Here is a 23,733-nt window from a genome sequence, read left to right on the forward strand (position 1 = left end):
TTTTATTATAACCTACTGTATTATTGTTGTTGTTTTGTTGTTTATTAATAATTTATTTTATTTTTTTATTAAATTTCTATGCCACCCCATATCACTAAATGCAGTAACTCTGGGTGGCTAATAATGTACACTTTTAATCACAAACCATCTTCCAATAACATAAAGGAATGAAATAATGTGACAAATAATGTCATGCCCAAAAGCCTTTTAAATACAATTAAGTTTCATTCCCAACTCTATCATCCTTACCTCCGAGCCACAAAAAGTCATTTACAGAACGGAGAAGTTCCACAGCCATATGATAGTGAACAAGGGAATCTTGCAACATCCCGGCCTGTAGGCAAAGGTCCCCAACATGTTTCCGCATACGACCCTGACATCGCTTTTTATAATGTCTGGGATACAAAAACAAAGAGTACAGAATTAATTCAATTGTGCTGTTCTATAAGACAATGTCTTCTTTTCTTTTTCTTTTTGCTTTACTCTTCTCCTTAAGTTTGCATCTTATTGACAAGCAATCAATGGTCTTCACCAAGAGCTAAGAAGTCTATTCCCAGCTATCGGAATACTCACTATAGGGCAGCAGTCCCAACCTTTTTGGCACTAGGGACCAGTTTCGTGGAAGACTATTTTTCCACAGACCAGGGAGAGGGAAACACACAATCTAGATCCCACACATGCGCAGTTTCACTCGCCTGCTGCTCACCTCCAACTGTGTACTCTGGTTCCTAATGGGCCATAGACCGGCACTGGTCTGGGGCCCGGGGATTGGGGACCCCTGTTGTAGGGGATGCAATATAAACAAAGATACTCAACACCAGAAAATATGACTGCTGTGGCCTGTCGGCCACCAGCCCCTCCAGCAGCCGAATCAGAGGAGGAGGAGGAGGCATGGAAGTCAGGGTCAACATCAAGGCAACCTGAGAGCTCCGAGCGGGATGAGGGAATGGAGCTTTCAGAGAGAGAGACAGAGGCGGAGCCTGGGCCATCCGTCAGCCCTCAAATGGAGAGTCAACAGACCCCAGGTCTGGAGATGGCTGATGAGGAAGAAGAGGAACAGGTGGGTCCAGTGCCTGACACATGGATGTGCAGAAGGCAGAGGAGAGGAGAGCAGTGGAAATCTATGGGCTGATCCTTGGGACGGAAGAGCCACCCCTGCTAGCGAAGCCCCACCTTAGCTCTGGGGATAAAAAGCAGGGGGCAGAGATGAATAGGTGTGGTAGTCAACTATTCATCTCCCTGCCGGACAGACTTGTTAGCCTGCTGTGAGAGAGAGACTTTTTGCTGGGGCTGCTGACGCTCCTAATAAAGGAATCATTGATTTAACTACAGAGGGTTTGTTGTGTTTGGGAGCCGGGTAGAACAAAGACATTGTATTCTTGGAAACAAACCTGCGGCATGTATACGGAATACTATTAATGGTTTTCTCAGCACATTTGCATCTAAAAGTTCAACATGTACTTTTTTAGCCGTGTAATTGGGTGAACCTCTTCTTTTTATTAGCTCATCAAGCAATACAGTAAGTTTGGCAAACAGAAGTATTATATGAAGACTAGGAAGATCAACACTTAAAATAATTTAGGATAGACTCAATATGAATTCCAAGCTTAGTAGCAGGAAGATGTTCCATATTGAGTCTTTTTATTACACCATCTAAGGGCAAAATAGTTTAATGTTTGCAATCTTTTGAGAGTGGCCAATGACATGTCATACTTAAGGCAGCATCTTTCATGCACTGACAGAATTTAAATGATTTATATGATGTAGTATCATTCGATTATGAACTAAAACTTAATTCCACATCTTCAGATTATGTGAAGGAAAATGGCATTTTAAAATGGCAAGATAATTTCTACAAACTTGACGATGTTATTTGCCTATAAATGAGAAAAATTATTTTCTAAAAAACTAATTATCTTTATGAATAGGTTCATTACACATTTTATGGCACAGTCGATTTCCTCTCACCAGAATGATTGTCCTGTTTGAAATTTCAGTTTTATTACCGACTTCAATTGAGAATTCATATTTACAAGTTCTTATGGGTCGGAGGGGGTGGGGTGGGGTGGAATCACTAAGACTGAAATATTGCAAAAATATGAGAAAAAAGTAACCATAGATATACCTAAACTCATACAATAACATTGCGGTTTTATTGCATTCATCTAGCATAGTAGTAGTAGACATAGACATAGTAGAATGAAATATTGTACCCCGAATGGATTATATTTATCACAGGCAGCTTTGAGACATATGTGAGACATATGTCAACAATGGCAGAGCTTCTAATGTACTATGTTCCCTGGAAAAGTTGTGATACATTCAGAGATATTTCTGCCTTGAAAATAGCCCATGCCTTGAAACTAGCACAATGAAATATCGACACAGGAAATGTTTATGACATTTTGTATTATGTCATAAAGCGTTTAGCCCATGGTGAAGTATATAGCACAGACAATCGTCAGCACAGGAAATGTTTATGACACTTTTCATGTCATAAACAGCTTTATGATAAGGCTTATGTCATACATTTTTTTATAGAATTTGCCAAATTTCAATTCCACGGAATCGTGGGTCCTGAATTTTAGATGCATTCTGCAAATTTTGTTCTATGATATATTATTTTGCTCAGTTACAAGTTTATAGGAACAAGAGTTTTAGTAGTCTATAGATATAACTATTTATCTATATAGATAAATATATAGATAATTATGACAAAGATACATTAACATAATGTAACACAAGGTAACATAACATAATTTTTATTAAGAGTTAGTATGGCTTCTTACATACTCAAAATAAATGCAAAGCAAATATTTCTATCGCCTTTTAATTTACAAATGCAATCATGCTGGACACACTTGCATTTTACAAAAACCAATATACAGTGGTACAAGACACAACACAGATTTCCATTATTTTAATCAGCATATACTCATACTTCATCGGCTTGCCTACCATGTTCTGCAGTAAGAAATGCTGTATGTTTTAAAATGCTAAATACGTTTTGGGTAGATTATTTTTTACTAGCAAAAGAAAGATGGTTTCTTTATAGGGATGTATTTCAAATTAATCTTAAAATGCATTTTAATCTAAATTATCTTAAGTTCAAATTCCCAATATCTGCAGGTGAAAGCAGATGAAGAGATCTGGGAAAGAACTCTCGAATCCTTGCAGATCTGTCACTAGTCAAAACAGACAAACTCTTATTAAACGTTCGAATGGTTTGATTAAATATATATTGCTTCAGAAGCTTCCTTTCATTTCTTGTCTTAATAGCTCTGTTCTTACTGTCATTCTTAGTCCTCTCTTAATGGAATTTTGAACTAAAAGAAAAAAAAGGAATGTGCATGCATTATAATCTGTTAAAATAACTAAGGTAAAGAATACTTTCCCTAAAAACTTTCGTGAATGAAGTCGTGTCAGCAAATTCTTCCTGTCGGTGGTGCATTATTATTAGTTTTTGCTGATCAAAGAAAGAAAATGATATATTTTTCAGTCCTGTAGTCATAAAGCTCCATTAAGAGTGTCCTTGGCAAATCTGATTATTTTACAACTCCAATCCATTCAGACAGAAATTAAGTACAGATATCTGGTTACCACCAGATAATATATAAAGTAAATCTTAATTTAAAAAAAGCAGAGGTATGCCTGAATGAATTAAATTACACTAGAGACTTTCTTAAAACGCTTTATTTATAGCCGAGTGTAAATGCTGAGCTGAGATTCCATCTGCTCAGCTAAAAGATCCGCTCCGGGTAGCAGAATCTTTCCCAGTAATGTTTCTTTTCAACTTTGTTGTTGCTGTTATCTAATTTTTATCGTGCCTTTCCACCCAGAGAATACCCATCTAGAATGAGAACTGGAATTTAATCTCCTATTTTTCCTCTTTCCTCATCAACCTGATGGTTTTGTTATTCCGACCAGCAGCAAGATAGAGGGACTGAGTTACAGCCATGATGAGTGCACCACTGAGAGACTAAAAAAGTTAGGGATAGGTCTATTCACATGGTCTCTAGGAATCGAAAACGACAAGATGGCATGCACATTAATCAAGCAACTCCTCTTAAATGTAAAATTTAAGGTGAACAAATAAATATACAAACACACATACAGTTTTGATAGGGACACCTCAAGCTGAAGGATGGTTTAAAAATACAATATTATATTACATAATTATAATAATATTATAAAAACCAATGCCAAAAAGTGTGGATTGCAAAAAAGGATTTTATCTGAATAAGCACTAAATAGTTACCTAAGCAGGGTAAAGAGAAATTGATAAACAGGAGGAGAGAATGGAGGGTACATAAAAAGCACATAGGCTGAATGAATTCTCATTTAAGACAGAATAAACACAGAACTAGAAAAACATGCAATGAGAAGAAATCAGCTGGGTCCAGATGACAAAACAATAGTTGGCAATTATACAAGTGAGTCTGAACCTTATACTTACACACATTTCTTCTTTGATTTATTTATTAGATTTATTAGATTTTTTTCTCCTGAGTTTATTATTTTATAAGTAATTCAAGGCAGCGAATGTATATACTACTCTTGTCTCTTTCTGTTTTCCCCACAACAACTCTTTGATGTGAGTTGGGCTGAAAGACAGGGATTAAACTCAAAATCACCCATCCGACTTTCATGCCTAAAGCAGGGCTAGAACTCACAGTCTCCTGGTTTCTAGGCTAGCACCTTAACCTCTACATCAACATGGCTCTCCATTTCAAGCCTGAATTAGAAGCCATATTTTGATCACAATTTCCAATGTTTTTCAAGAAAATTGTGAGTTGTGCTATGCTTACTCTAAACAAATATGGTCTGTTCACCCATAGCACAGAAACCCAAAAAATTGAAGACAAAGATTCGGAAAGCAGACTTCAATTATTTTGAAAAATTTGTCTTTTACCCAGATGTGAAAGAGAAGCCAAAATCCCACCAAATTCTAAGAAATGCAGGTCGAAAGAAAATATCCAATCAGTAACAGGGATTTACTCAGAAATTATCTATCACTATTCATGAAAGTATACATCCTGAATACATGCAAAGCCAATCCTGTGAGCAGCTCTTTTTTATGGAAGCAGTGTCTGAACTTCTAGACAAACCAATGACCCAATATTCAGGGCTGTGATTTTATCTGATGCTTCATCTTCTATGTATGAAAAGCCAAGCTTCTGAATCGGCAGTGAGCTACTGATTTTCTGCATTACTGACAGTTAGTAGCTTGCTATACACAAGTTTACCATGAAAAAAAAAATCAGTAGAATTGAAAAAGATGAAGGCAAATGCAAGCCTGAGATTAACTCCCATTGTTTGGCATTACATCTGAAGCAGCCAAGTATGATGGTGCATTTTGTACCCTGCAAGGGAGATGAAATTGTTCTCCATACATAGAAGTATAAACACAAAGTCAAATGCAGCAATTTCCTTAATGGACTGAAGTGATCTTTTACAAGAAATTTTTAATATGTATCCATCATTCCTCAACTGGAATGAGCGATAAGTATTAAATTGAACAATCAGGAAGGTATTAAACGTCATCACATCTTCAGAGATTCTTGAAGGAAAAAAATGCATGCAAAAATGAATTAGTGAAGATCTGTATGTCAAAAATTACAAAACAAATGCCCACTAGATTCAAGGTGAGATAACATGCTTAGCTAAATGACTGGCAGCTGTAACATTGCTCAGGCTTCTGAAAGCCAGCAACATTTACTCTAAGCTGAAGTGATCTTTTCCGTTTGAAAGCAAACAAGCAAAAACTTAATTTTGTTTCCTGAAAACAGGAAACAAAATAAATGCAAAACCAGCAAGTATCAAAAGATACATTACTTTACTACATTTTAATCTCCAACTCAACAAGGCAAATAAGTGAAGAAAAGGACTGTCAAAAAACAGTTGCCAAATGCCAAAAGAATGAAAACCACAATGGAAATTCAGGCAGCAGCAATCAGTTGTTGTGTAAATAAAATTGCCATATTATAGAAAGACACACAAATGCAACGTTACATTATTCAGTGATGGCAAAATAAGAAGGCAGCGTACAAAAACTAGCTAGTTTTAAACAATACAATGTGATCAAAGGCCTACCTTTTGAGACCCAAAAACACACTCACAGGGCAGTATGAGAGGAAAAAAAAACAAGAAACAAGAAAGGAAGGAACAAAACAAAATTAGAGACATACAGGAATAGAAAAAAATTAAAGAGCCACATATAGACAGATCTAACAAAGTTTATTTGATAACATATTGTATTCAATCATGTCCTAGATATGTTGTTCGGTTATTTTTGATTGTGATGTGGAGAGTGGAAAGCAATGATTGGTGCTGTATCACATTATGTTTCCAACAATATTAGTGATTAGTATGTCATCTTATAAAAGACCGATAAAAAATAATTCCCTTCTCACCCTTACAGGTGGTATGTATCTTCCTCAATTTCAGATCCTCAGATCTTTGAGGGTTCTGCACAGTATTTTAGCTGTTCCTAGTTTGCCCTCTTCTGGACAGATAGCTCCAATATCATTTCTGGGATCTCTTGGAGCCACTCTCCCTGCTAAGGAGGCAAAGCCCAGAATGCTCCTACCACCACTGGAACCACTTTGGCCTTGACTTTCCACATCTGCTCTAGTTCTTCTTCAGGCCCTGATATTTCTCCAGCTTCTCATACTCCTTCCTGATTCTGCTGTCACTGAACACTGCTACCTCTATCACTACCACTGTCTTCTGGTCCTTGTCTACTACCACGACGCCTGTTGATTGGCCAGTACCTGCCTGTCTGCCTGTATCTGGAAGCCCCATAGGATCTTAGCTTTATTATTCCCCACAATCCCAAAGGTGCTTTTTAAAAAGATAACTGGACTTTGTTTTTCCTTGAAGACATTTAGCTTCTCATCCAAGAACTCATCCAAGAAAAGAAGAAGTAGGGGTGACATGATAGTAGTGTTCCGATATCTCAGGGGTTGCCACAAAGAAGAGGGAGTCAAGCTATTCTCCAAAGCCCCTGAAGGCAGGACAAGAAGCAATTGGTGGAAACTAATCAAGGAGAGAAGCAACCTAGAACTAAGGAGAAATTTCCTGACAGTTAGAACAATTAACCAGTGGAACAACTTGCCTCCAGAAGTTGTGACTTCTCCAACACTGGAAGTTTTTAAGATGTTGGATAACCATGTGTCTGAAGTGGTATAGAGTTTCCTGCCTAGACAGGGGGTTGGACTAGAAGACCTCCAAGGTCCCTTCCAACTCTGTTATTCTAATCTATTCTGTTCTGTTCTGTTCTGTTCTGTTATTCTATTCTATTCTATTCTATTCTATTCTATTCTATTCTATTCTATTCTATTCTATTCTATTCTATTCTATTCTATTCTATCTTCTTCTTCAGATCAGATCAGTTCAGAACTTCTTCAAGGGAAAAACCAGTTGCCTTTTGAAAAGGCACCTTTGGGGCAACCATGACCTGGATGACTAGAGAATCTCCGTAGATATTCCCCACAACGCTTTGTGGAATCTCCCATCTAGATTTAGATCTAGTCCATATTCTGGACAGATGTTGCTGTACACCAAACTAGTTTCTTGGTTGTGCCATTCAGTGTATATGGTTCCTACCTGCATCTTACACCCTGTCACTATGGGTTGGACAGTGTCTGAGGCCTCTCTGCACAGCCTGCACCTTGGGTCCTGTCTAGTGAGGTAGACCCTGCTTCTATGGAGCTTAGTGCTTGTTCTTGTGCTGCTATGATCAGGATCTCAGTGCTGTGTTTTAGTCCAGCCCTTTTATATAGTGGAAAATAGAAAAAAGTATCTAATTTCCATTACAATGATTAAGAAAGGAAGAGCCTGAGTAAAAGATTCCTAATCAAGAATGTCGGTACTGACAATGAAATGTTGGTAACAGTTGCTGAGCATAAACTAAATTGCATCCTTTTGGGTCTTTGTGTTTCCTAGAAATGAACTAAATCCCCACCTTTGCTTTTCTTTAGAAACATGATTAAAACTATGGCTAGGTCATTTAATCTATTCTGGAAGCAACCTTGTAGAATTGTCTAGGATGATTTATCTATGAATGAAAATAGAGTACATTCACCCCACAAAAATGCACAAGCCGTCTCAACAGAAATGAAAAAGTGGCATGTTGAAGATTTTTCTACTTCAGCACCATGGACAGTGGGGTGCCAAGCAATGCTTTAAAAATGAAGCAGGCACCAATATCTATCACATCATAACACTGCTCTCAAAAATCCCCCCCTGATTTCAAAAAGTTTATTTTGAAGTATGGAATAATACTGTTGGAGAGGTGAGACCTAATGTGAAATCCTCACAGAACTAATTTTCTTGTTGTTTGTGTTCAGGGCAGTATCATCAACGTACCTTTGAAGTGAGAAAGAAAAGAGTATTGATCAGAAAGCATGCATTTCAGAATTTTTGTAGAGTCAGACTCAGCTTCAAATTCTGAGTTTCTGAGCAAGAACTGCAAGCATAAACACTAGGGTTCTGGATTCAAAGGGATAAAAATACTTAGAAGCATACAGGGTGCACACAACTATCAGCAACATTTTAAAGCAAACATAGAGGGAAATTGCATGATCCTGAGAGAAGACAAAGCTGCTTTAGAGAGCTACTGCTTTACTACCATGTGTACATTCATGTACTTTGTTGTTCTCAAATTCAAAGTACAGACCTAATAAATAAACAGGCAGGCATATGCACATGTTCACACTTACTGAAAAGAGAATTGTTAGAATTGTAAATATTTTAAAAGGAAATTCTGCATAGAAATACAGTGTCTTAAAGTCCTTGGATGAAAACAATTTATACAGTGTTACACACTGAGGTAAAAAGAATGCATAGTTGTGCATAGCTATAGTTAATACTATTATTTATTTCTATTTTTATCACAACAGTCTCAGCTCCAACTTTTCTCAGAGGTTAAGCAAGCATTCGGGTCTTTAGAATAAGCTCTCAAAAGCTGCTTACTCTTTGTTGTATAGTGGTGTAGTAAATGGAAACAAACTGTATCTATTACAAGACTACTAAATTTAGGCAAACACAGAACACTTCCATAACATCCTTTTGTGCAGAGAAGAATATATTCATGATATGAATGACATTTAATGCTCAAAATAATGTAATTTATTTTTGCCTTAGTGTAATGGGCAACCAATCAAAGAAGAAAGAAACCAATAAAGGTAATCAAAATAGAGAGGATGGGTTAGCACATTACAAAATGCCAGATTATATTATGGCTTAACATTACGACTGACCTAGGTCATTACAAATTGTGAAGATCTAATATTCACTTGTATGCATAACATTTTAATCACATTTAATGACATAAATTTACCAAAGGATGCTTCTCATCCTACTTATATAAAGCATTCAATTATACAGACAGCAAATCCTTGGTAATATGGGAATAATTTTCACATATTTCACATATTCCAATCAAAAAAATATCATTACTTTTGGAGCTGGAGAGCTTTTATTTTCTGCATGTATCACCATAAAATGCATTATCCGGTATCAATATTCTGATACAAAATAATTATGGTCACTTTCTACTACTATCATCAAAATGTATTTCCGCAATATATTAATCAGCCACTGCACATAAAAGGATATTGAACTAGCTTTGAATTGCTGAGTAAGAGCATTAAATAATCTGGTTTTAAGCATGTTAATTTTACGTGATTCTCCAACTATAAATTTATATCCTCATTCAAAAGCTATAAATTACTTAAATTACTTAAATAATCCTCTTTTTTTGCTCACTGAAATAACAATTTAAATTGCTTTACTTAAATCATTCCATGTTGATGATAATAAGAATCACTTCTAGGCAAACAAGCACAAATTAAATTGTACTGTAAATGAAAAGAGATGAGTTTCTGAAATGTTAATCTATCCACAAATGAAAGTACTTATTTGGGGAACAGGTTGCCTAGCAAAAAGAATGTGTTTATGCTGTTGCTGTATTCTTCAAGCAAGTCCTTTTTCTCTCATAATTTTTGGACTTAAAATAAATCATAAAACAGGTGTATGGTGAGATGTAGTAAGACATCATATAGCTGAACTTTCAAAACACTTGAACAAAGTCCCTCACCAAAGCCTCACAAGCAAAATTAAGAATCATGACCCCGAAGTCTGTGTCCAAATTGAGTGTTCCTTCTCTTGTCCTTCAATTCTTGTATCACACAACAAGATATTCAGTTGGGTTTCTCAATTTTCCATAAGGTAATAATAATTTCAATTTGTATGGCTAACGGTCTCATCTAAGCAACTCTGGGCAGTTCACAACAGGTCAAAATTAAAACAATTTAAAAACCAATGTAAATGTCAACCCTGAAGCTGGCCTGACCGAGGCCATTTTGACCTCTTCAGTGTAGTATTGCTTACTATGGATGTATTACTTGGAACCCTGACAGTAAAAACAAATGGTGAAAAGAAGGCATCCACCAAGTTCAAATGTGCTTCCTACGTAATATGTTCCATAAAAAACAAATTGCTTTACCAACAGTTAGTGGAATCATTATCAAAGGAGCCAAATTGTCTGAAAAGCTTTATAATCTACGGTATTTATATTTATTTGGGAGTCCCTCTGGACTCGTGGTTCCTGCTCCAGCAATGGGGGGAAGGTGTGGCTAGAAAGGCCTGTGCCCAGCTTTGGCTACTACACCAAAAGTGGATCGGTAAAGGTAACTCATATCTATATTACCACCTGATTAGACTTCAATGATTCTGCACCAGACTGCCTCACAAACTGTAACTGGGGTCTAGAATACAGTGGCCTGCACACTTACTGGCATCTTATGCTGGCATCATCTATTCTCAGTCCCCTGCATTGGTTTCTGGGAACAATTTTAAAATGCAGGCTTTGACCGAGAAAGTTATTTTTTTGGCTTGGCACCTGGGTCCCTGCAAGACTCCCTATTTCAATGAGAGTTGGGCATTATTTGTATTTTCTCACATTTCCCAAAAAAAATGGACGGAGTTGAAGTCAGAGGGTGCTGTTCCAAAGAGCACTGGAATAGTCTCCCACAATAGCCTCCTCCTTTTGTTTTCAGAAAGATGTCAAAAATAGCCTTCGACATTATCTGAGCTTCGTGGTTTGCTTACCAACATTACTTGCTGACATTTCATTTCCTGAGAAGGTAACATCATTAGTGCTTGTGGGATGATGAAACCGGCAAGCAAACAAGAGCTTGCTGAGTGTCACATGATAGTGAGATAGATGGCATATAAATTTAATAAATAAACAAATAAATAAATAAATCACCAAGCTTAGAGGGCATTAAGGACTCCACATTTCAACATTAGCTACATATATTCTTTCCATTAGAAACCAGCAGCACTGATAATGTTACCTAGTTGAGTAATGAAATGTCTGCAAGAAAAAAACCAAGCTCAAAAAGCACCAAGGACCCCACAGTTTGACCCTAAGCTACAAATATTCCATCAGTACATCATCATTTATCTATTTTATTATTAGGTATTTTATTTTGGCTACAATGTGCTTTCAGTTTGGGGTTTTATGATTCACGTTTTCACTTTTTAAACTATACAAATAATTATTTGCTAAACAAATAATTCCCTCAACACTGTCAAACTATTTACTAAATATGCACTACTATTAATTTTCTCATCATTCCCACCACCCATCTCCTTCCACTTATGACTGTATGACTATAACCTTGTTGCTGGTATCCTTACAATTTATATTGTTATTGTTTCCTGATTGCTTATTTGTACCCTATGACTATAATTAAGTGTTGTACCTTATGATTCTTGATGAACGTATCTTTTCTGTTATGTACACTGAGAGCATATGCACCAAGACAAATTCCTTGTGTGTCCAATCACACTTGGCCAATAAAGTCTTCTATTCTATATCATGTAGATTGCCAAGGGTGGATGATTGCAGCAGGATATAAATGTAAATAAATGTAATCTGATAATGAACACACCGAAAATGTTGGAAAACTTTAGTTAATTACTGGTAGTATATGAATATTACAAATTCTTTTTTAAAAATTACACCATTTCTTTCAGGAATAGTTTTTCCTTATCTCCATACCTGGGGGCAAATATTTTTAGAAGATCTGTATATAAAGTGAATCTACTTACCTACTGTCTGTATCCAGGCCAACAAAATCTTTTTTTTCAAAAGGAACACACAGAAGTGGGATCTTATCTCCAGATTTATCGATAGCTCTGTCAAGACGTTTGGACTCCAATACAATGAAAAGAGACTCAATGAAGTCTTCTATTCTTTTTTCCACATTTTCACATTCATCATAACTAGGATAAAATGCCACATCTGTACGAGTTTGCTCTGCAATTTCTCCCTGAAGTCCAAAGACAAACAGCCGGGAATCATAAAGAGTTGAGCTATAAATTTCTTTTTGAAGGTGGAATTTTTCAAAAGTTTGAGGCCAGTCTTTTCCAGAGGAACAATCCGTGATGGTTATTAATCCCACAACTTTACGATGCGTCTGAAAATCTCCCCATTCGTTGTTTTCTGGTGGGTAATGATGTCTGTAGCGGATATAAAGAACTCGCTGAGAGTCACGGACATTGATCTGACTCACGGTTGAAATTCGCTTGTAGATCTTAAAAAAGCTCTCTTCGGGAACAATCCCATCTGGCTGGACCACAACTAGTAAAGTTTGATGATCTTCCGCACACTGCATGTAATCCGGAATGCTCATTTTGCAACTGACGTACGCTAATGCAAACATAATAAAACACAGGAGGAATAAACCTTAATAAAACATAGAAGGGAAAATGTGCATCATTTCTCTACTTAAGAAGTATTCATTTTACGAGCGATGACTTTCTGAAATATTAGACCTATTATATAAAATCATAAAAACCTTGAATTTTCTTAAGCAGTAGGCAGCATTCGATCCTTAGTCCCATTGGAACTAGGAGAAGAATAGGATGCAGCATGGTTTACTAAGCTCTTACTTTATTGTGTTATGTTGGCATTATTTACTGAAATACTTTTGCTCTTCAGCAGAAAGACTGCAAACTTGGTAAAAGATTTCTTGGGAGTTGAACATAAGGTTTAGTTACTTCAAAAAAAGATCCAGGTTTTTCTAAACAGGCCAATCTGAAAGGCACAATATAAGAATAGTGGATGGGAAAGAAAAATACAACAAAGTATCTTATGAGGATAAACTGAACTCAGTATCCTAAATCCAAAAATGGCTAATCTCATCACAGCCATGGTAGCCCAGTGGTTAGAATACAATATTGCAGGCTAACTCTGCCCAAAGCCTGGAGTTTGATCCTGACAGGACTCAAGGTTAACTCAAGGTTAACTTCCATCCTTCTGAGGCCGATAAAATGAGGATCCAGATTGTTGGGGGCATGATGCTGTCATTGTAAACTGCTCCGAGAAGGCTGTAAAGCACTGTGTATAACTCTAAGTGCTATTGCTATAACAACTTGACCATTTGTTAACATTAATCCAAGGATATTCTCCTATTTTCAGCAATTCCAGAACCAAAGGCTCCATAACAAGAACACTTTAAAGTGTAAATGAGACTAGGACCAAAAGACATTCCTGGATTATTAATAGAGGACATAGATCTGTACTGTGACTTTTTATCTCATACTTCTTAAAACTGATCCCATGAAATATATTGGATGGACATCACTCCATTATGATGTATGTAGGCAATTTAAAGAATACTGTACACCAAAGCTTGCAGCAAGCAAAGTGAGCTTTGGCTTACTGGAAATACTAGGAATTCTTTATCATTCAGATATTAACTTAATATCAATTACATGGCGAGATGGGTGGCAAACAAATACAATAAATAAATGTGGAGAAATCCAAGCTTTGGAAGTTTCTCTCTCTTGTGAGATAGGATTTGATAAGGCTGGAAATATCGTAAATATTTACGTTAGTAATATGCCATGTGATGGTACATTCAAGCTTCCATATGAATTTACACCAATAGCTGATAAAACGGATGAAATATAATACACTCTTTAAGCTGCGGAATACGGACTATTCAAAAAAGTGATCAGCAGATGAAACAGCAAAACTGAAATGGCAATATATAAAGGGTAATCCACACAGCACTAAATCATGATAGGTAAGTTAAATGAATTGCCTGGTTTTGAAACAAATACCAAAGAACTTCACTGACTGGATTCACATAACACAGACCCACAAATCAGCCAATTATATTTTAGTTAGCAGGGAAGATGAATCCATGCATGTTACTTCATGAGTACAGCCCTATCTACAAATGATTTTTTTAAAATAAAAACTCAAAACATAACTAAAATGAAGCATCTAGTAAACCTGTGATTTTGTTCATGTACTTTTCTACATGCAATCTGTAGCAACAAGGAGCTACGCAGAAAAAGTACGTGGGTTTTCATGTGCAGGAATGATCAAATTAGGAGAGGAAAAATGAAGTTTTCTCTTCCTAATGTGCCAAGCAATGTATCTAAACATATATTTTCCCTTTTGTGCTCAACAGAAAAATGTCATTCCCTCTTCCTCCCATATCCTTCCCAGCATGCTAATAAAAACAATTTGCAGGCTAATATTCCTTATTAATATATGTATAGATGGACTAAATTTGTGTATATATAGGACTGCCACAAATTTTACTCCCCAACTGTAAAACTACCTGTAATCACACATTTATCAATTTCATTTGTGACCACGTTCTTTTAAACTCAGTTAAAAAATTAAAAACATCCTTGAGTACAGCTTAACTCTTGGTGAATTCACGGACGTAAATATGTAGTTTTCTTGACAACAGAGAAGTGGTTTGCCACTGCCTTGTTCCAGATCCAGAAGAATGGGCTATATTAAATATTAAATTTTATCTTATTGGTCATTAATAACAACAGAGAATTAGAAATAAGTATCTTACAGAAACAGGTACAGGAGGAAAAGTAGTAAAAAAAACATTTTATTTTTTTTCAGAAATCCAAGTTTGCTGTTTTACTCTGATGAAGAATTTAGATAGAATAGAATGGAATGGAATGGGAATAGGAATAGGAATTCTTTATTGGCCAAGTGTGATTAGACACACAAGGAACTTGTCTCTAGTGCATAAGCTCTCAGTGTAATACAACAACAATAGATCATTATCATACCCTAGTCTCCTACGTGAGCAAGGGGTTGGACTAGATGACCTCCAAGGTCCCTTCCAACTCTGTTACTGTTACTTCATAGTCATAGTCATCAGATAGAAGTCTGATTTGATTTTGCTTTACATTGGGACTCGCAACATAAAAGGCACAAAGACAAAAATAATCCATAGATTGTTTTCCAAACTTCCAAATTGTCCTTGTGTCAGGTTTCGAGGTCGTCTCAAATAAATTGCATTTCAAACAAAGTCTTTGAAGGAAAAGTCCCATTTATTAAGCACGATATTCTAAGTCCGACTCCATCGCAGCCAACACTGGCTTCCAGACCCAAAACCCTCCCTTTCCGTTCCCCATTCCCCTGCACTCATTGGCCATCTTCCAAGTCACTCTACCCCTAATCTACTGCTCCAGCTCAAAGGAATTTCCCCCCTCCCATCCCATCTCCTAGGGGATATTATCTCCAGGGAAAATAAGTAGGTGAAAAGTCAAACGTCCCTTTCCAGACGCCTCCGCTTCTCCTTCTTATGTCAGCACTAGAGTAAAATGCAGCTTGAAGTGCTGACACCTTGTTTTTAAACAAGTCATCACATACTGTTCGGTCACTTTGGACAATCTCCTTATTGGTCATTAATGACAACACAAAATTAGAAACAGGTATCTTCCACAAAACAATAGAGGAGGAAAAGTGGTACAGGGCAGGCTTATGAAACAGCCTGAAGGGTAAACATGAGACTCTGGGAAGGTGTAGCATGGACTTCATGAAAGAGTAGGTGGATGCTTTTCCTTCCCACTCAAAACCAGAAGCACTGCCCTGCTTCAAATCCTATTTTTAGGTTCCCAAAATGAGTGTCCCAACCAGCCTGTTCACCCACGGATGTGTACAGATAGCCCTTGAATTACGACCACAATTGAACCCAAAATTTATGTTACTAAGTGAAACATTTGTTAATTGTATTTGCCCCATTTTACAACTTTTTTTTGCCACAGTTGCTAAGTGAATCATTGCATTTGTTAAGTTAGTAACACGGTTGTTAAGTGAATCTGGTTTCCCCGTTGACTTCGCTGGTCAGAAGGTGGCAAAAGCTGACCACAGGACACCTCAACCGTCATGGTTTAGGGCCGGGGTACTTACGGGACCGCCTTCTGCCACCAATAGCCTCCCACCAGCCAGTTCGCTCCCACAGAGAGGGCCTCCTCAGGGTGCCGTCGGCCAGACAATGCCGGCTGGCGACCCCCAGGAGGAGAGCCTTCTCTGTAGTGGCACCTACCCTTTGGAACAATCTACCCCCAGAGATACGAGTGATCTCCGACCTCCGGACTTTTCGTCGGGCCCTAAAAACTTACTTTTTTCAGTTAGCCGGTCTGTCTTGATTTTAGGGTTGGTTTTAAAATTTTGATACTGATTTTAAATTGACAAATTTTAAATTATGGGCCAAATTTATTAATTATTTTAAATCTATTTTTAATTGCAATGTTATGTATAAATGTTTTTATTTTGGCTGTTCACCGCCCTGAGTCCAAAAGGAGAAGGGCGGTATAGAAGTTTGAATAATAAATTAAAAACAAATAAATAAACATGAACCAGTTGCCAAGCATCTGAATTTCGATCATGTGACCCTAGGAAATACCGCCATGGAAGTCCCTTTTTTTTTTTTTTTTGCAGAGCCATGGTAACTTTGCACGGTCGCTAAACGAACCGACGTAAGTCGAGGACTACCTGCATTTAAGAGAGATGCCAGGCACAAGGCAAAAAAAAAAGCACAAGTCAGGCACTGAGACACACCAGGACACAGCAATAAGCAAGCACCAAAGAAAAGAGCTTAAATTTGCAAAATCCATTAGTAAATGTATATTTTGGACTTCAGTCTCCATCATCTCTCTCTCTCTCTCTCTCTTGGCCTGGCCCTAAACATCTGGAAGAACGCCCCCCCCCCCACAGGCTGCCTTAGCCCAGGCTGGGCAATCCCGTACATTAGGCCAGACTTCCCCGATCTGACTCCCTTGGAGTGTGTTTGGGCTACCACAAATCCCATCATCCCCAGAGGAACTTTGCACTGGGATCCTGGAAGGTGCCGGAAGGGGAGGGGGAGGAATTTCAGAGCTTCCCCGCCTCTCCCCCTCCCCCTCCCCCACCCAGCAAAGGAAAGAGGCGGCTCGGCTCCCCCCACCCCAGCGCCGTCTCCCTCTCCAGCTTCCCCGGCCCTCGCCCGCCCGCCCGCCCGCCCGGCCGGCCGGCCCGCTGAGGGGCTCCGGCGCCTCACCCACCACGGCCGGGGCGACGTAATAGCTCCGCCTCTGCCGAGCGCTTCAGACGGAGGGCGGGGCGGGCGGGCGGAGGCTCACTGCGCAGCCGCCAACTTTCGAGTTCCTCGGGGCGGGACGCGCATGCGCGGCCGGTTCCCACGCAAGGCTTTTGAACGGTCGCTATGGCAACGGCGGGCGGTTAGGGGCGACCGTTAAGATTCTAACGGTCGCTCTCCTGAGGGAGCGACTTTTTTCCCCCGCGGTTGTATGCTTTAGTTTAGTACAAGAGTTCGGAGACGGTTGTTTGTACGACTGTTCTGACCCCACTTTTTTCTTCAGAAATGCGAAATGTTGCACGCCTATCGGCCACAAGCTGCCCACCCCCTTCCACGGAGCTATCGTAAAGCTGAGGCGGGAAGACGGCTGGCAATTTTTCCTCCAGCCGCCTCACAGTTGCATTCGTTCTAACCCAAAGGTGTTCCCCCCCCCCCCCCAAGAGGCGACTGGACTTTCTGGTTTTTCTTTGAAGACGTTTCGAAGAAGCTTCTCCAGCTCTGAAGAAGCTGAGGAAGCTTCTTGGATGAGAAGCGAAACGTCTTCAAAGAAAAACCAGAAAGTCCAGTTGCCTCTTAGGGAAAAAAAAAACACCTTTGGGATAACCAGGACCTGGATGACGGAGAATCTCCACAGACATTCGTTTTATCCTTAGTTTGGCTTTTCTTTAGTTTGGCGGGCATTGGTTGGAGGCCATTGCCCTGGATTAAGCCACAAAAATGGGTTATTAAACGAGGCGCGCCAGGGCAAAGCTGCCTCTCCGCCTCCGCCGCTCTTGGAGCGAACTGCCTTCTGGGATGCGTAGTCAACCCTCTCAGAGCGCTCCGATTGGTTCCCGTGAAAGCCAACCAACGTTCTAGCCCTGCTAAACACTCGCAATGCGCTTCCAAGGATTCGTAGTTCTTTCTATCCCTGTGACAGCGGTTCAGCGGCAGGTAGAAACTACAAATCCCGAAAGGCCAGGCGGGCGTTTCCGGCCGTCAAAAAAAAAAAAAAAAAAGAACTCAAAGGCGGAAGTATTTCCCTGATCTGAGGTAAACCAAGATGGCGTCGCGATGGAGCGGAGCTTCTGGCGGGGGCGAGAATCGGTTGGTGTCGCTGCCTTTGTCGCGGATCCGGGTGATAATGAAGAGTTCGCCCGAAGTCTCGAGCATCAACCCGGATGCGATTTTCCTCACCGCCAAGGCCACGGTAGGGCCTGCGGGGGATGCCTTGGGGAAGCGAAGACGGTCCAGATGTGGCGGCTTTGGGGGGAGGGGGAGATTCCGGGCCGCTGCACATCTGGAGGGCAGCGTTGCTCAAACTTTGAGGCGTTTGAGGCCTTAAGACAAGAAGCAATGGATGGGAACTAAATCAGGGAGGGATCCAAGCTAGAATTAAGGAGAAATTTCCTGACCGCGAGAACAGAGTAACAGACTTGGAAGGGACCTTGTAGGTCATCTAGTCCAACCCCGCCCCCCCCCCCCGCTCAAGCAGGAGACCCTACACCATTTCTGACAGATGGCAGTCCAATCTTTTCTTGAAAGTGATGAAGCTCCCACAATTTCCGAAGGCCACTTCTGGTTCCAATTAACAATTAACCAGTGGAACGCCTGGCCACCAGAAGTTGCGGGCCCTCCCATCACTGGAGGTTTTCAAGAAGAGACTGGAGAGTCACTTGTCTGAAAGGCAACGAAATTTCGTTTTAATGTATGCCGGTTAGTGTACATTCAAATGGACGATTCTAAGTTCTTAATGGTATAGGGCAGGGGTGGGCAAATGTGGCCCTTTTACAACCTGTAGACTTCAACTCCCAGAATTCCTGAGCCAGCTTGGCTGTCTCAGGAATTCTGGGAGTTGAAGTCCACAGGTTGTAAAAGGGCCACATTTGCCCCCCCTTGGTATAGGGTTTCCTGTTTGAGCAAGGGGTTGGACTAGATGACCTCCAAGATCCCTTCCAACTCAAATTCTGTTTTCTGTTTGTTTGGGTTTTTTGCCTATGTGGACTGCAACCAGAATGGGACAATTTGTCGTGGCCAATTGTGGAACAATTCAATTATTTAAAATAATTTTAATTTTGGTCATTCACATTTTGTGTCGTTCCCTCCTTTTGCATCTTTTGTTTAATGATTTTATTCCACCGTTTCCTCGGTATTAGTGTAACTCTTGTTACAAACGTGGCAAGTTTTCGTAGACCTGACTAACTCCCAGAATTCCCCACTCAGCAGTAATTAACCAACGATCATGTAATCTCTGATGTGTTTGAGCTGTAAGCATAATCTTTTCCTTTCAGGAGCTGTTTGTTCAGTATTTAGCTACTTACGCTTACAAGCATGGCCAGGGCAACGAGCACAAAACCCTGACATATACCCACCTGTCACAAGCAGTACAGAACTCTGACACTTTCCAGTTCCTTGCAGGTCAGTCTTTACTTTGCTAATATCATAACTGATGTGAAATAATCCCTAAAATAGGGAATGGGGAATTTTTCCATGTCAGTCTTTAAAAACTCTTAAGGCTTTGGGGTTATATTTTTATTAATGGGAATTGAGCAGAAAGAATCCCAACCCTTCCTCATTTTAAAAAGAAAAACAGCAACCTATTTTAGGGGATAAAATATTCCTTATTGTTAAAACTATTGAGAATTGGAAATAGTTAAAAATGTCTGGTAGATCCTAAAAATAAATTAATGGTATGTTAGGATCTATTGGCAATTTCATCTCTCCTATGTCATAATTGTGTACAATTTTTTAATCTAGCTGTAACAAAAATAAAATAACGAAAAATATCTCTTACAAACCTAGTCTGTCCTAGATGGATATGCTAAAAATTGGGATATCCAAATTGTGTCAGTATCACAACATTCTCAGAAAATCGTTTTGTAATTTGTTTTCATTTATCAAATGTATATGCCACCCATCTCACCCTGCAAACTCTAGAATTATTTCCACAGTTCAGTGGAAACCCTTGCAGTAGATGGGATAGAGTGCAAATTACTTTTGTAGCGATTGGAAACATTTAATAAATTAATGAAAATAATATTTTCTTTTCCAGATATTGTGCCAAAGAAAATCTTGGCAAGCAAATACCTGAAAATGCTTGAAAAAGAAAAAGAAGGAAAAGAGATAAAGGAGGAGGAAGAAGAGGAAGCGGAGGAAAGTGAGTCTGAAGAAGGATCTTGACAGTACAGCTTGATTTATGGCCTTGTATGTGAACACTCTTTAATGACTTATGATCAACTGAATTCTTACATCCTTGAACCAGTGTCAACTTTCAAAGTTAGAATTGACAACTTGTGTACAATTACCCTGCAAAGACTTCCAAGTGGGACTGAACATATTTGCAGATCTTTTTCATCTTCATCTTATAAACATAATGTGGATGATTGCTTGTAATATACCAAATGTCCGTGTTAACCAAATACTGTATTTTCAATACAGAATCATCTTCATTGCTCACATTGGGCAAATCTAAAAATGGGTAAATTCCTTTTATATGCCAATATTGAAGTTTTCTTTCCTTTCAATGTAAGTTGGTAAAAAAGGGTTCAGATTTCTTAAAAGCAAATTGTTTATATGACTAGTTGTATATAAGCTACACTAGGATTTGTTGCCGTTCAAATTATCCATGTTGCAAACAAAAAAAATATTTTCAATGTCCTCGGTTCCTATGTACAGTAATGTTACACCGATGTAAATAAATTTGGGGAAAAAAATCAGTGTGGATCCTTGTATGGTTTGAGATGACATTTATATAGCACACGAGTAAAAGAACACAATTTTTTTTTCTATCAAAACACTTTTAACATTTCTTTCTCCTATCAAACATATCAAGCGAGGCTTTGGTCAATTTGTGTTTATATGTGGGTGGATAGAGAAAAGACTGAGAATTTCAACCAAATCAGTGCCATTTCTGGGGTAGGCATTCAGCAGTGAGAAGATAAAATTAACCCCCTTTCTTTAGAATGGGAAAATGATAGAAAAATACAATACATTCAAGTTAAAAGATGTGCTACCAGTGCCCAGCTCTTTTTGAAAAGGGGCTGGATAGATTTATGGAGCGGTTTTTAGAGGGGAAAACTCTTAGCAGCACAACACCCCCCCAAAAAAATCTTGTAACTTAAAATCAGTGGGTATTTTTCCCACCTAAATTTATGTGGCTCACAGCACACTTCCAGTGGGTTCAAGAACTACAGTTCTGAAGTAAGGTAGGCAGCCATGAGAAAAAGGGACCACCCTTAGGCTGCGTTTCCACCTGGTAAATGATAAAGTGGTTTACCCGGCTGGGCTGGCATAATACAACCTAAACTGATTCATTCAATAAAACCTGGATTAAGCAAACCGCGAGTTGTATGAACAGTTCTTCTGAATTAAGTTCTTGAGATTGCAAACTTATTACCTCTTATCTTGTAAACAAAACATTTATTGCCAAAGAGAAGATTCCATGGCAACATCTTATAATCGGACCATATGGGTAGTCCTCAGCTTACAACCACAATTGGGACCAGAATTTCCGTTGCTAAGCATGGCAGCTGCTACGTGAATTGCGCCCAATGTTACGAACTTTTTTTACCACGGTTAAGTGAATCACTTAAGTTGTTAAATGAATTGTGGTTATCAAGCAAATCCGGCTTGCCTCATTTGTCAAAAGCCAAGTGTGAGGGTCACAAGTTGTGATCGTATGACACTGGAATGCCGCAACTGTTGTAAATACATGCAGGTTGCCCAAGCACCCAAATATTGATGCTGCAGTGGTTGTAAGTGTGAGGACCAGTTGTAAGTCACTTTTCAGTGCCATTGTAAGTTTGAATGGTTGTTAAATAAACGGTCATAAGGGCAGGATTACCTGTAGGGTAAAATTATTGAACACCATTGTGAGAGATGCAAGAAATTTGTTTTCCAATGATGTGCGACTAAACCAAAACCACATTACCATGGCTTTCATCAGATTGTGGACAGCAAGTGGGGAAAGACTGCAAAACCTGAGCTCTTTGGATTATTAGAGTTAGAGGCACAGAAAATACTTTTGAATGTGTAAGTATGAGTAATTTATTGACATACTATGAGGCAGAAACAAAATTGACACCATACAAAATAACTTTATAAAATATCATTCACATGTTTCATCAAGATTTACAGCATTTCGAGCTTGTTACTTATCTTATGGAGGTAAAAAAAAGAACACTATGCTAAATCTTTAGTAGCACTTTATAGTATATATACACACACATACACAAGGAAAAAACCAAAGTACTGTATAAGGTTAGTTTGTCGTCTTATTGCAGAAGTAGTGCAAAGTATTTTTACTAGCAAGCTGTAAAACAAACATGGAAAAAGGAATCGCCCAAGCTTAAAAACAGGACAATAGATGTGGCATTTCACAGTCTTTTTTTTTTTTTTTTTTTTTAAGCTTCTCTGTTTTCTCCCACTCGCCTTCCCAAAATTCTTTCCTCCATGTGACAACCCATTTGGGGAATGCAAAAGTCCATGTTAAGACAATTGGATCCACAGTATATCTTAAGCAACGAAACAAAGGGTTGCTCAAATTGGCTTGCATACGAATTCCAAAATATGGCGCAGCTTTTGGTTTTGAGTGTGGCTCAGCTTCCCAGCCAGGCTGATTCCCAGCTGGTTGGTTAGATCAATTCTTGGTCAAGAAATCGTTCTTCGAAATCAAACTTTGCTTTTTACCAATGGGAAAACGACCCACCGTCCCTCTCGATTTCAATCATGGCAAAACCACAGTCATGCAAGTATATATCAGAAGAGACCATATATTATTGCCTGTTTTACCGTCTTGGGATCCTTTTTCTCCAAATTTTATTGTGTTAAAAAAAAAAAAAAAACAGTTACTACAACAGTCTAGAATGCAAGGCAGACTTGATATCAACGTTGGACTAACACCAAGAAAGGATCAGAGTATCTAGCGAAGAGAGACCAATTCTAAAGTCTTCAGCCGAGCCAACAATTTAAAAAAAAATTGATAAGCTAGGTAGCCAATAACAAGAACAACTAACGAAAGGACACCCCCACCCCATCCCGCCCAAAAGCTCTATGAAATAAAAAGGAACAAAATGCAGCATTTTCAGGCTCGTGTTTCAATCTTGAGGTACCTGTAAGCCTTCTTACCTTCTGCCCAAAGGACTATGGTATATTAAAAAACATTTTAAAATTCTTTACCGTAAGCCAATTTACAGGACTTTATTGAAAAAGTGCAATGAGACTGATTCGTGTATCTGCAGCATATGAAATAGGATGGTTAGTCTTTTATAAAATATAGCTTTTCTAATAGACCCGTTGGGGCAGTTCTATAGCACATTATTATTATTTTTCCTCG

At 38.7% G+C, this 23,733-nt stretch overlaps 2 protein-coding genes across 6 annotated transcripts in view; one reads left to right on the forward strand and one right to left on the reverse strand.

The window, feature by feature from the left end:
- Positions 1 to 17,655, reverse strand: part of TRAPPC9 (trafficking protein particle complex subunit 9) — a 330,633-nt gene extending 312,978 nt beyond the window's left edge. Inside the window, exons 1-3 of one of the 5 annotated variants that reach the window (XM_034436032.3) lie at positions 17,386 to 17,655; positions 12,124 to 12,724; positions 250 to 395 (exon numbers count right to left, since the gene is read on the reverse strand). In XM_034436032.3, coding sequence (XP_034291923.1) covers positions 250 to 395; positions 12,124 to 12,707 — 730 coding nt within the window. In that variant the 5' untranslated portion in view covers positions 12,708 to 12,724; positions 17,386 to 17,655. Of the gene's footprint in view, positions 1 to 249; positions 396 to 6,093; positions 6,212 to 12,123; positions 12,738 to 15,126; positions 15,148 to 17,385 lie in introns of those variants that run through there. The other 4 variants (XM_034436031.3, XM_034436033.3, XM_087890922.1 and 1 more) reach the window with 4 other exon arrangements.
- Positions 17,656 to 18,118: 463 nt separating this feature from the next.
- Positions 18,119 to 21,737, forward strand: CHRAC1 (chromatin accessibility complex subunit 1). Its single transcript, XM_034436038.3, has 3 exons — positions 18,119 to 18,609; positions 19,691 to 19,817; positions 20,452 to 21,737. The coding sequence occupies exons 1-3, from the start codon at positions 18,463 to 18,465 to the stop codon at positions 20,577 to 20,579; spliced, it is 402 nt and encodes a 133-aa protein (XP_034291929.1). The 5' UTR covers positions 18,119 to 18,462; the 3' UTR covers positions 20,580 to 21,737.
- Positions 21,738 to 23,733: the final 1,996 nt, after the last annotated feature.

This window comes from Pantherophis guttatus, chromosome 3 (genome assembly GCF_059756535.1).
Source record: "Pantherophis guttatus breed Tessera chromosome 3, ASM5975653v1, whole genome shotgun sequence".
Classification (NCBI taxonomy): Eukaryota; Metazoa; Chordata; class Lepidosauria; order Squamata; family Colubridae; genus Pantherophis; species Pantherophis guttatus.

What these genes read in the sequence shown, in the direction of transcription:
- CHRAC1 (XM_034436038.3), top strand. Translation starts at nt 18,463, where the DNA reads ATGGCGTCGCGATGGAGCGGAGCTTCTGGCGGGGGCGAGAATCGGTTG. An exon ending in TCCTCACCGCCAAGGCCACG is followed by an intron (nt 18,610 to 19,690) that starts GTAGGGCCTGCG and finishes TTTTCCTTTCAG; the next exon opens with GAGCTGTTTGTTCAGTATTT. An exon ending in CACTTTCCAGTTCCTTGCAG is followed by an intron (nt 19,818 to 20,451) that starts GTCAGTCTTTAC and finishes TTTCTTTTCCAG; the next exon opens with ATATTGTGCCAAAGAAAATC.